The sequence below is a fragment of the Myotis lucifugus genome, unplaced genomic scaffold (genome assembly GCF_000147115.1).
Source record: "Myotis lucifugus unplaced genomic scaffold, Myoluc2.0 scaffold_50, whole genome shotgun sequence".
NCBI classification, from domain to species: domain Eukaryota; kingdom Metazoa; phylum Chordata; class Mammalia; order Chiroptera; family Vespertilionidae; genus Myotis; species Myotis lucifugus.
Window position 1 is genome coordinate 6,234,148 of NW_005871098.1, and position 12,539 is coordinate 6,246,686.

Sequence of the window (12,539 nt, forward strand, 5' to 3'; positions counted from 1 at the left end):
CCCCACCCTGAAGGGGCTGTGGCCAGCCTGAAACAACCTCAGCCCTCACCCAGGCTGGCTAGGCACCCCAGTGGGGACCCCCACCCTGAAGGGGCTTGGCCAGCCTGCAAACAGCCATCAACATCTCACCCAGGCTGGCCAGGCTCCCAAGCAGGACCCCCCTCCCTGAAGGGGGTGTGGCCAGTCTGAAAACAGCCCTCAGTCCCTCACCCAGGCTGGCCAGGCACCCCAGCGGGATCCCCACCGCGATCCGGGACACCCTTCAGGGCAAACCAGCCAGCCCCCACCCATGCACCAGGCCTCTATTTTATATAATAAAAGGGTAATATGCAAATTGACCCTAACAGCAGAACAACTGGGAATGACTGGTCACTATGACACACACTGACCACCAGGGGGCAGACACTCAATGCAGGAGCTGCCCCCTGGTGGTCAGTGCAGTCCCACACAGGGAGCTCTGCTCAGCCACAAGCCAGGCTGATGGCTGCCAGTACAGTGGTGGTGGTGGGAGCCTCTCCCGCCTCCTCCGCAGCACTAAGGATGTCCGACTGCAGCTTAGGCCTGCTCCCCGCTGGCAAGTGGACATCCCCCGAGGGCTCCCGGGCTGCCAGAGGGATGTCTGACTGCCAGCTTAGGCCCAATCCCCCAGGGAGCGGACCTAAGCCAGCAGGTGGACATCCCCCGAGGGGTCCCAGACTGGGAGAGGGCACAGGCCGGGCTGAGGGACCCCCCCGAGTGCACAAATTTTTGTGCACTGGGCCTCTAGTCTATACTAATAAAAGGGTAATATGCTAATTAGACCGGACATCTTCCAGACATCCTTTTGGACAAAGTTGCAGCAGCTGTGAGAGCTAAGGGCCGGTGGCACAGGAGAGGCAGTGGTGCGGAGGGCCCGGGCTGGTTCCTCATGCACTGCGTGGCCCCTCCATCCGCAGAGACAGACGCTTGGAGAGGCGGGCCAGTCCTACCCACCGCGGAGGACCCCTCCGTTCACAGAGGCGGGCACCGGGAGAGGCGGGGTGGCCCACGGTCCTGGAGCCTCCGCAGAGGCTAGATGGGGTGCAACTGAGGTGCCTCAACCTCCCACAGTTTCTTCCCCAGCTGGCCAGCCCCAGATCGCCCCCCACACACACACAAGTGGGCAGGGGGCGGGGCCAGTGCTAAGAAGTGAGGGCCGAGGGTCGGCAGCAGCAGCAGCGAGGTGATGGGGGTGGCGCCTTCCCCTGATCCTCCTGGTTGCCTCCCGTAGAGGGAGGCCAGACAGCGGCTTAGGCCCGCTCCCCATGGGTCATCAGTAAGACATCCCCTGAGGTCTCCCAGGCTGTGAGAGGGGGCAGACCAGGCTAAGGGAACCACCTCCCAGTTCACAAATTTTTGTGCACCGGGCCTCTAGTTTATGATAAAAACTCTCAGCAAAGTGGGAACAGAAGGATCATATCTCAACATAATAAAGGCCATATATAACAAATTCACAGCCAACATCATACTCAATGGGCAAAACCTAAAACCATTTCCTATAAGAACAGGAACAAGACAGGGATGTCTGCTTTCACCACTCTTATTCAACATAGTACTGGCAGTCCTAGCCACAGCAATCAGACGAGAAGAAATAAAAGGAATCCAAATTGGAAAGGAGGAAGTAAAACTGTCATTATTTGCAGATGACATGACACTGTATATAGAGAGCCCCAAGGAGTCCACCAAAAAACTACTAGAACTGATCAAGGAATTCAGTAAAGTTTACAAAATAAATATCTGGAAATCAGTTGCATTTTTATGCACCAATAATGATCTATCAGAAAGGAAAACTAAGAAAACAATCCCATTTACAATTGCATAAAAAATACTTAGGAATAAATTTAACCAAGGAGGTAAAAGTCTTGTACTTGGAAAATTATAAGTCACTGAAGAAAAAAGTGAAAGCATTCACCATGTTTATAATAGGAAGAATTGACATCATTAACATGTATATACTACCCAAAGCAATCTATAGAATTAATCTATACTACTTGAAGCAATCTATAGAACCAATCTATATTACCATATGATTTCACTTATGTGGAATCAAATGAACAAACAAAATAGAAACAGACTCATAGATACAGAGAATAGACTGACAGCTGTCAGAAGGGAGGGATTTGGGGGGCTAGGTGAAAAAGGTGAGGGATAGACACAGACAACAGTATGGTAATTACCAGAGGAGAAAGGGAGTGGGGTGAGGCAGAAGAGGGTAAAGGGGGGATAAAGTGTAATGTAAGGAGATTTGACTTGGGATGGTGAACACAAAATACAATATACAGATGCTGTATTGTAGAATTGTACCCCTGAAACATATATCATTTTGTTAACCAATGTCACCCCAATACATTCAATAAAAATTAAAAAATATAAGCACTATGAATAAAAACAAAGCAGGGCTGGAGGGTGGGGGTACAGGCTGGCAACTCTCAGGTCAGTTTCTTCTCTAATAGTCCCTGCCTCTTTGTCAGGCTCAGACCCCGCTCTGTGTGTGGGGAACTCGGCTCATTCTGGCATTTACCCAGGAGAGGCAGATGTAGTCACTGCCACTCTGGCAAGCCAGGACAGTACACACACTCATTAATAGGGCTGCCTTGCTGTATAGCATTATTTGTCTTCACCAATTGGGCTCTTGCTTGGGCTTTCTGAACACTGGGACCTACTCAAAATATATCTGTAAGCTCCTGAGAAGACCTAGGAATTCCAATAGCTGCTCATGTCCTTCTAGAGGCGGGAGCAGAGCATTATGGGTCATACTGCTGAAGCAGTGGCTGGGTGTGTCTGTGTACCCAGACCTCACTCTTGCTTTGACTAGCTCAAAAGACAAGAGTAATCCTTGCATCCACCCTGGCCTTCATTTATTATTGTATGCAATCTACCACCAAGTTCTATCAATTTCTTTCTTACATTTGTCTCAAATGCATCCACTTCTCTCCTTTACTCAAGTCACTCCTGTAGTGCAATCTACCACTCACTGTCTCTCCTCTTGACCCCTGTATTATCTCCCATCTAGACTTCAGAATCCTTTCTAGTTCTGCATGGTAGCCAAGTGGTCTTTTAAAAGTGTAAAGCTGATCAGGTCAAACTTTTCCCTCATTGTTTTAAGGCTAAAACTGCCCAGTCTTTCATAGGGATCCCAGCCTGCCTCTCCATGTTTGTCTTATATCTTTCTTCTCTCTCTTTGCTCTAGCATATCTTTCTATTTCACAAATGCTCCATGAGCTCCAGCCACAAGGCTTTTGCACAGGCCATTTCTTCTACCTGGATCACTCTCTCTCCACTCTTTCTCCACCTGGTTAACTCCCACTCATCCTTCAGAATTCAGCTCAGACATTTTCTTAGGGAGTTCAACGTCCATGTCAGGCTTCCATAGAACCTCTCCCTTCAAGTTCGTCCCCTTCATAGCACTTTCCTCAGCTTGTGTGATAATGCCCATCACACCCAACTAAGCAGTTTGCCTCACCAGTGCAGGACCATATCTGTGTTTGCTCTTGATTGTATAGGATGAGCAATTGCCCTGGTTTGCCAAGAACTGAGGGATTTCCCAGAAAGCAGGACTTTCAGTGCTAAAACTAGGAAAATCACCCTATTACTATATCCCCAGCTCAATAAATGTTTGTTGAGTGAATAATAGTTAATAATCACTAATTGGGCCATCAACCCAACCACCTAACTGAATCTGTTTCTTTTCAGCATAGGAGTCCAAATTCAAAAAGGAAAGGGTAGTATAACTATATCCACCTCTCCCTGGATTGATTAGCAGTTTCAGGTATACACAGATGCTTTCATGACTCCTATGAGGGGCATAAACCAGACCTAAAAGAGCTGTGCAGGAGTGTGAGAACCATGCCAGGTTCCCCGATAGTCAAGGCCGGTAGGAGCACAGAGGCCTTGTTATCAATACACCAGAATGATCAAAGGCCGCTCTGGGCATGTGCCTAAATGGAATGTTCAAGGACTCTGAGCCTGGGAATCCTAATCAGTCCACGATACCATGAGCGGGTTCAAGGACACATGGTACACTGTGCCCTTCAGTAGCCAATATGATTGATGTAACTATTAGCATGAAGCCTGCTTTGTCTAAATGCTATAAAAGTAGGTTACTGACCAGTCTAGTCAGCTGAGGTGGGAGTGAGAAGAGTAGCCAGGGTGGAGTGTGTGAAGAAGTCTGCTAGAGAGAGCAGCTGGGCAGGAGAGACAGGAGAAGCTGCTGAACCAGAGAGCTCAGATACCACTATGATGTGAGGTGGTGAGTCTAGGAGGCAGCGTGTGGCTGCTCAGATAATAGCTGTGGGTGCAGAGACTGATGCTGCTTTATAGGAAAGATATAAGTTCACCAGCCGGTGTCCGGCTGCCTGCCTGTATGGACTTTGCTGTGAGGACTATTCTTTCTGATGGCTATATGGCCACTGGCTTCTGCAATAGGCTCATTCTTATACACCCATAACCTCTCATGTCTTCTCCATCTAAGACCCGGTGTCCTAGGAAGTCCAGCCCCAGGCAGAGGGGCTCAGACCTAACACCTGTTACTAGTGAGCAGAGGATAAAGGAGGAACTTGGACTAAGGAGAATTTAGAAGAATACAAGGACTCATAGCCACTCAGAGATACTCAGAGCACCAGAGCTCCTGCAGGGCTCTGGCCCTGCCCTGACAAGGGGCATGAAAACTACAGGTTGCCCCCCAAGGAAAGATGCAATGGAAGAGAAAACAGATGGAAAGGAAGTAGAGAGCACAAATAGAGGGAAGAGAAAGTTACTGGGAAAAGAGAAATAGTAAAGTTGGAAAGATTTGCTGGAAGCACTGTATAAAATCAGACTGACCACCCCTCCTTCCATGCCTCCCTTATTCACTAACCTCTTTCTTTAATGCAATGTTTTCCCCCAGAAATTCCCGTCTCAACCTTGAAGTTGTTTTTCCTGATAACTACAATTTTATAAGATACTAGAGGCCTGATGCATGAATTTTGTGCGAGAGTAGGCCTTCCTTCCCCCAGCTGCCGGCACTGGCTTCCCTTTGGCACCTGGGACCCAGGCTTCCCTCTGGTGCTGGCAGGCACCTGGGACCTGGGCTACCCTCGCAACCCTGGCTTCATCTGGAAGGACGTCCAGAATGAGGTCCAGAATGATGTTGGGTCTAATTAGCATATTACCCTTTTATTATTATAGATACCTACAAAAACAGCATGCTAGTACAACCTCTTTTGGAAACTGTTTGGAAGTGTTTACTAAAAATAAATTTAAACTTACTCTCTGACCTAGTAATTCCATTTCTAGGTATATAGTCAAGTGAAATGAATGCAAATGCCCACCAAATATCACATACACAAGTAACAATACAGTCTTATTCAAAATAGCACCAAATTAGAAACAACCCAAATGCCCATCAATATGAGAACAGATAAGTAAAATGTGGAATACTACACAGAAAAGGAATACAATATAGAAGTAAAAAAAAAAATCAACACGTGAAAAAACATGGGTGAATCCCAGAGGCAATATGTTGAGCAAACAAGCCATACATAGAAGGCAGATACCACATGATGCCCTTTATATGAAATTCAAGAACAGGCAAAACTAATCTTATCGTTAGCGATCAGGATAATGGTCATATCTGGGAGGAGTTATTGACTGGCAAGGGGCATGAGGGAACTTTTTGGGGTGCTGGAAATACTTTGCATCTGATATGAATGACAATTACATGGATGTATGCAAAATGATCCATATATGTGGGATTAACACTTCTTATGCATTTTGCTATATATTTCACAACCCATTTCCTCCCCAAGAAAACACTACACATAACAGACAGTGGTAGCCTTTCTTCCCCCCAAAGCACACACATGCCTACCTTAAAACACAGATGTGTTTGCACATTCCCATCCTGCCTAGAATTGCACTGGGCCATAGTAATTACTTATTGGATGCTTGAACAATAAGCTCATTTTTAGCGTGCATCTGTTGATAAAACTAACCAGTATTTCCTTTCTTATGTTTACAGACTGATTTTAAGATGGACTATATAATGTTTTCAATTAATAATTTGCTAGTCTTTTTCTAGACTTTTAGATTATCTCTTTTTCTACATTCTAGTCAGAGACAACTCACAAATTACAAGGATTGAAGATTTTAAACAGTTTCTTTTTTTACTGTACTAACTTCATTGCCCTGAATTGTGCCTGTGTTATAACCCAGATCACTCTCACCACTAGGTGGCAATAACCTCACTAAAATAAAATAGAGCTGAAATAAAGACCAATACAGAAGGGCAACTAAAACAATTTAGCCTTGTTTTTTCTTTCCTTCTCATAAATTCAGTAAGGAAAAAAGCCAGTCACAAATCTGTATTTCTGCTATAATACTGGCACCCAATAATACCTCATCTATATATATAAAACCCTAATATGCAAATAGACCGAATGGCAGAACAACTGAACAACCAGTCACTATGACGTGTGCTGACCACCAGGGGGCATGCGCAGAACATGGCGGGCGTCAGCAGCAGGTGGCAGAGTGTGGAACATGGCAGCATCGGCCGCAGCGGGATGGTGGAGCAGGTGAGTGGGGGTGCCAGACCAAGGCAGGGCGTCAGTCGCTGTCATTGGGGTGAGCCTCTGGTGGTTACTGAAAATTCTTTGCTTCCGCGCACCGCAGTTTCACACGGCACTCACACCCACTGCCAGCACTGAAGCTGCTGCTCGCATCCACTGCCAGCGCCCAGCACCGTCCCCAATCACTTGGTGCCATCAGCAGGTGTGAGTTGCGGCTGCTGGACCCTGAGGGCTTCTCCACCTCCCTCTGCTCCTGAAGGGCGATCTGGGCAGCAGCTGCCACTTGCACCTGCTACTGGCACTGGTCCCAATCGCTCCACACTGTCAGTAGGTACGAGTGGTGCCGGGGCTGTCAGTGCATGGGAGCAGCCGCTGGCGGGACTGCTGGCAGACAGGGGACCAGGAGCTGAAGCAGGAGGGGTTGGGCGGGGGCATGGAGGATGGGCTGAGACCCACTCCTGTGCCCACCACAGCCTTGGGCCCACAGTTCCTTTCAAGGTGCATGAATTCATGCACTGGACCCCTAGTAACTAATAAATGGGACTTGAGATTTGATCAGAGTTGTGTTTTCAGTGAAATCTGATAATGATATATAAACATTTTACCTTATGAAATGAATGTGCCTGAAAAATCCATTCAGCTACACTTAGCTATGTCTTTAAATATGATAATGTATAACTTTTAAAAAACTTGCCTTAAACATTAATGCCAGTTCTATCACCCTATCCAATATAGACCTCCCCCACCTTTAGTTGCCCAATAAGTCAACTGAAGTCTTTGTGGTTTGGTTGGTCATTAAATTGTTTTTCTTTTTTCCTTTCACTTTCATTACCAACCAACCTTCCAATACACTTTTGATGTCTCCCTCCCACATTTTAGTTTCCTCCTCTGCCTTTAATTACAATGAACATTTATTATTAGTTTTTAAAATTGATTTTAGAGAGAGGACTGAGGAAAGTGAGAGAGAAACATTGATCAGTTGCTTCCCACATATACCCTGACTAGGGATGGAGCCTGTGACCAGGGCATGTGCCCTGACTAGGAAATGAAGCAGTGACTTCTTGGTTTATAGGTTGACGCTCAACTACTGAGCCACATGGACCAGGCTGAACCAATTCTTTTAACTGTGTCTATTTTCTTCCTGAAAGCTTATGTAGTAAAGCACTACACGGATTGGACTGGCCAATAAAATCAGTTTGTTTTGTCCTAGACATGAGGCTAAGGTGAGGTCCCTGAAGCCAGGTGCATTGGAACATCCTGCATAAACTCTATGGCATGATAAGGCTTCATAGACCAATCCCTGCCCCTAGCCCTGCCCTATTAAAAGTTTATCCTTGTATGTTTAAAAAGGAAACATTACCTGGCCACAGCTAAGTAGTAGATGGCGTTTTCCCTTGGAGTTCTCCCGCTGTGCTCAGAGAAAGATTTGAAGGAGGATCTGGGTATAAAGTCAGTACAGGATGTTGCATAATAAAAAGATGGGTGTGAATAGCCCACTCTGGAAACTGGAGGGAGGGGAATTTGGGGGAGATATGTATTTTTTGTGAGCTTTTCTTTTTTCCTAACTGTGGCAATCATATTTTTCCAATTTTGTTGTTGGTGTCTTTGTAATTCAGAAAATATATTTGTATCTACCAGCTGAGGACATTTGAGGGTTTGTTCTCTTGTGTCCTGCTGTGAAATTGCCAAAGGATTGATGCGTTTCCTGCTTGTAATTTGTTCCCTGAGAGGTGGTAGCTTGCACATAATGTTCTGTGAGTCCTTGTTCCCAGCTTTGTGCCAGCTCTTGGAGGTCATTTTTGGTTTGGTGAAACCATCCACCATCACAGGGTCTCCAACTTTTGCCCCAAAGATCCTTGCTCCACAAAGCTGGCTTTTGTAAAGATTATGACTCTGAGCTCTGAGGACCCACTGTTTTATTTTAATATAGATCCTCATGGGGACTGAAATCTTCAGAAAAGAAACCGTGGACCACATTTTACTAAGTAAATATAATACGCAGTCTTTATGCTTGTGTTTGGATGCGATGGTCAGGGGAGTTTGACCCACTGCGTTTTTGCATTCCAGGCACAGCACGCTGTAGTTGACAAAGGCCTTCAGAATCAACAGCTGGCCCGCTTCTGCAGCTGCATGAATGGGGCATTTAGAGACATCTGCATGCAGGGCTTTGTGGCACCATGCTCGGTAGGGGTGGACACCAACTGCCTCGTTGGGCCGCACACCCTGCTTCAGGGCCCATTCAGTGAGCTCAATGTAGCCATAAAAGGCGGCAATGTACAGGGCCACCCTTTTCTGATACCTGAATGAGTGAAACAAGTAGGAGTGGGGTGTTTAGTAAGTCAGCAAACAGACAAATGTAGTTACATTAAATACCCATGAAACATTCTAGTTAAAATGTTTGTTTCTTCCTAACTTATACCCAAATGATTTTCAGAAAAGGTATACAGTAACATACAAGTTAAACTGTAGAGGTTCTGCTTATACACATTATCCTACTATGCACATGTACATAGTTCAAACTGCTTTCCTTGGAGAAGCTTTCTTTTTATGAAAATTAAATGCTCAGGAAGAATACAAAGCTTTATATCAATTGGGAAAGTACTGGAAGAAATTCAACACATTTTAGAAATTTGAAAGTTGTGTATGGTTCTATCTTTTCTAACAATCCTTATTTTTTGGCTTCTGAGATGCTACTGCTATCTGATCACCACTAGATGGCCCCCTACCAACACCATGCCCAGTGCCATCATCTCCTCTCCCACCTCCATTTATCCCTCTCCACGCTTTGCCTCACACTATACTCAATGAACTTTTTATTACTTAAACTAGAGGCCCAATGCATGAAATTCAAGAGTAGGCCCTCCTTCCCCCAGCTGCCAGCACAGGCTTCCCTCTGACTGCAGGCAGGCACTCGGGATCCGGGCTTCCCTTGCAGCCCTGGCTTTGTCCAGAAGGACTTCCCATCTAATTAGCATATTATGCTTTTATTATTATAGATTGGAGGCTGTCTTCTGTTCCAACAATTGAAGTTCTAACTCTTCACCTTGGCTATAAGGCCCTTCATCATGTGTCCCCTGCCCCCTTCTCCTGCCCCCCTTTGTACTAGTCCCCTTCTATTTCACTGAACTGGAGCCACACTGGCCTTTTTACTGTCCTTCCAATACCCCATAAGGCATAAGCTGAAAGATGGGGGAAGGCTGTTCAGAGAAAGAAGAATTAGGGAGGGAAACCTAGACAGGGCCCCACCAGGTATTGTCCAGGATACATTTGGGCAAGGCTATCTGACCCCACTGTAGAGATGAAGACAAGCTAGCCTGATATCTAGAATACACTATGTGTAACTAACTCTCCTATGTCTGATTGCATGCTCCCCACACCACCTTTGGATGTGGTATGTGACTTCCCATGTAATTTTCTTGTATGAAGTAGGTGGTTTGCCCAGAACATATGAGTCTCTAGGAGCCTCTGGCAGATAGATTATAACTAATTAGAGTTATAGGTTAATGCACTGGCACGTTGGTTCACACATCAATTTCTTTTGAAATTCATTATTGCACATGAGCATCTCTGAACTTGATCAGTTTTTCTTGATTTGGGAGCAGAGCCTCTCCTGGATGGACTAACTGGCCTCTGCTTTCATCCTTATCATCCATGTTGTGGGAACTGGAAGCACTCTTGTTACCAAGGTTAATTGATCCTGCCTCCTAAATGTATCTTTTCACAGTCTTTTCTCTTAGTCCTAAACAATAATAATCCTTTGACTGTCTCCCTGCCTCCCTGCCTTCCTCTATTCCTCACACTGAAGCCAGCCAGCCTTCTAAAACGCCTTTCTCTACCTTCAGAATACGTCCTTTACATTTCTGTGGATCCTGCGTGAACTGGCCTCTTCATAGCTTTTGAGCCTCTGGCCATTAGCTCCCTCTCACTCTGATCTATCATGTGAAACTTATTTCAGTACTTGCACATCTATTCTCTTGCCCTTATCTTTGTACATGTGGGTCCATCTGTTTTGGAACACGTGTTTTTTTCTCCCTACCATTTATCTGAGTACCAACTCTTCAGGCCTCAATTTCAATTCTCTTTCTCAAGATGATCCCCTGAGTCTGTTATTTCTCCAAATTATACATTCCCATATCATCTTGCATGGTGCCCATGTCATAACACTTTTCCCATTGACTGATAACAGTACCTAACATTTGTATCCTGCTTGCCACCTGCCAGACAGCTCTCTAATTCCTTAATCTCTAAAACAGTTCTATAAGATAGACATTATTATCATTCCCATGTTATACAAGAGGACACTGAGGTACAAGATGATGGAATAATTTGCCCAAGTTTACACAACTGGACTCTGAGGGAGTGGGGCTTTGAACCTAGCAAATGGGCACTGCAGTTGGTACTCTCAAACATTTTGCAGTTCTGCTTCTTCAGGAATTGGTTACTGGTTTTCTCTTTCGCCTACTGGACTGTAAGCTTGCTAAGAGCATGGACTATGTCTTGTTAATTGCTATATTCACAGGATCTTGCATAATACATAACAAATGCTCAATAGATATTTGTTAATTGGGTGAGGAATAAAAGGAGCTTTTCAATGTGATCATTTATAGTCACCAAGTTCTTACATTTTATTGAAATATTAAGTCAAATGGAGATGGTTAAGCACATGAGTACTAGATTTAAATTGTCAGGATCCAACACCCAGTCATGTCCTTGCTGGCTGTGTGACAATGGGCACATTTTTTTATAGATTTCCTCATCTATAAAAAAAGATAAAATAGTATCTACCTCATAAAATTGTTAAGTGTAAAGTTAGGTAATAAATATAACAGTGTCTGCTACAAAGTACTCAGTAAATATGCACTATATGTAACAATGTAGCACAACTATTTCTTTGGATTTAGAGCATGAAAAAAATTAATCTAAAATAGTTGAATATTTTGTAAAATTGCAAATGGTGGCTTTCCAATCTGTCACTTCACAGAGCCCTTGGAGCTCCTGGTGGGTATGTGGGCTTCTGTACAGCATAATTAAATCACCCACAAGGGGGCACTGTTCTAAAATACTACAATACCACTGAATTGAAAACAAAGGGGTAATATAGCGTTTGGGAAGCTGCAGAGATACATTAATTTTTCTGAGCCTACCCACCTCCACGGCCAGGCCTCACATGCTTCACTTCATGTACTGCAAAAGTATGAATGTTGTATTAAATGCAGCTTGAAAAATTATATGGGAGCTTAGGAAGAGGCAGCCAATGTTTCAGCCAATCAATTAGCAAATGTGTTGTATTTTTTAAAGAATAATTGAATGTGAGAGTGAGAAGATACTTATTCTGATGGCTTTAAAAAGAGATGTTAAAAGTCTGATACCCAAACCAAACTGGTCACCCGTTTAAATAGTGTTTCCTGAGGAATGTGTACCCGAATTGCAATCCTTCCCCAAAGGCTGTTAGCGCTGATGGCATCCCTGCTTCCTCATTCTACAAATCTCTCCATAATGGGGTCTGGTTGAGACATGCTAAGTGGAACTGGCATGGAGCAGCACACCAGCCATGGAGTGAATTATAGACTCAAAGTCCTATGGAAATTTAGGGTTACTTAAAAAAAATACTTAAATTAATTTAGCATTTGCTTTATCTCCATACTTAAGTACCGGTTTTTCATTTGATAAATAGCGTTGGACTTTAAGTTTTTGTCCGAGGAGACAACCCATCAGAAATTCCTTCCATCCATCCCAGACGTCCAAGCGAAGCGTTGTGCCTGTGGATCAAGAGAGGCAGTTACAGTCCAGTCCATCATGTGGCTTGGCAATCCATAAAACTTCTAAAGATAGCTTCCCCCACAGAGGCATGGACTAGATCAGTGATGGCGAAACTTTTGAGCTCGGCGTGTCAGCATTTTGGAAAAACCCTAACTTAATTCTGGTGCCGTGTCACATATAGAAATTTTTTGATATTTGCAACCATAGTAAAAC

At 44.6% G+C, this 12,539-nt stretch overlaps 1 protein-coding gene across 1 annotated transcript in view; it reads right to left on the reverse strand.

Moving 5' to 3' along the window:
• The window catches only part of ANKUB1 (ankyrin repeat and ubiquitin domain containing 1), a 97,748-nt gene that overhangs the window by 14,330 nt on the left and 70,879 nt on the right, over positions 1-12,539 (reverse strand). Inside the window, exons 4-5 of the mRNA XM_014455796.2 lie at positions 12,211-12,325; positions 7,927-8,865 (exon numbers count right to left, since the gene is read on the reverse strand). Coding sequence (XP_014311282.2) covers positions 7,927-8,865; positions 12,211-12,325 — 1,054 coding nt within the window. The remainder of the gene's footprint in view (positions 1-7,926; positions 8,866-12,210; positions 12,326-12,539) is intronic.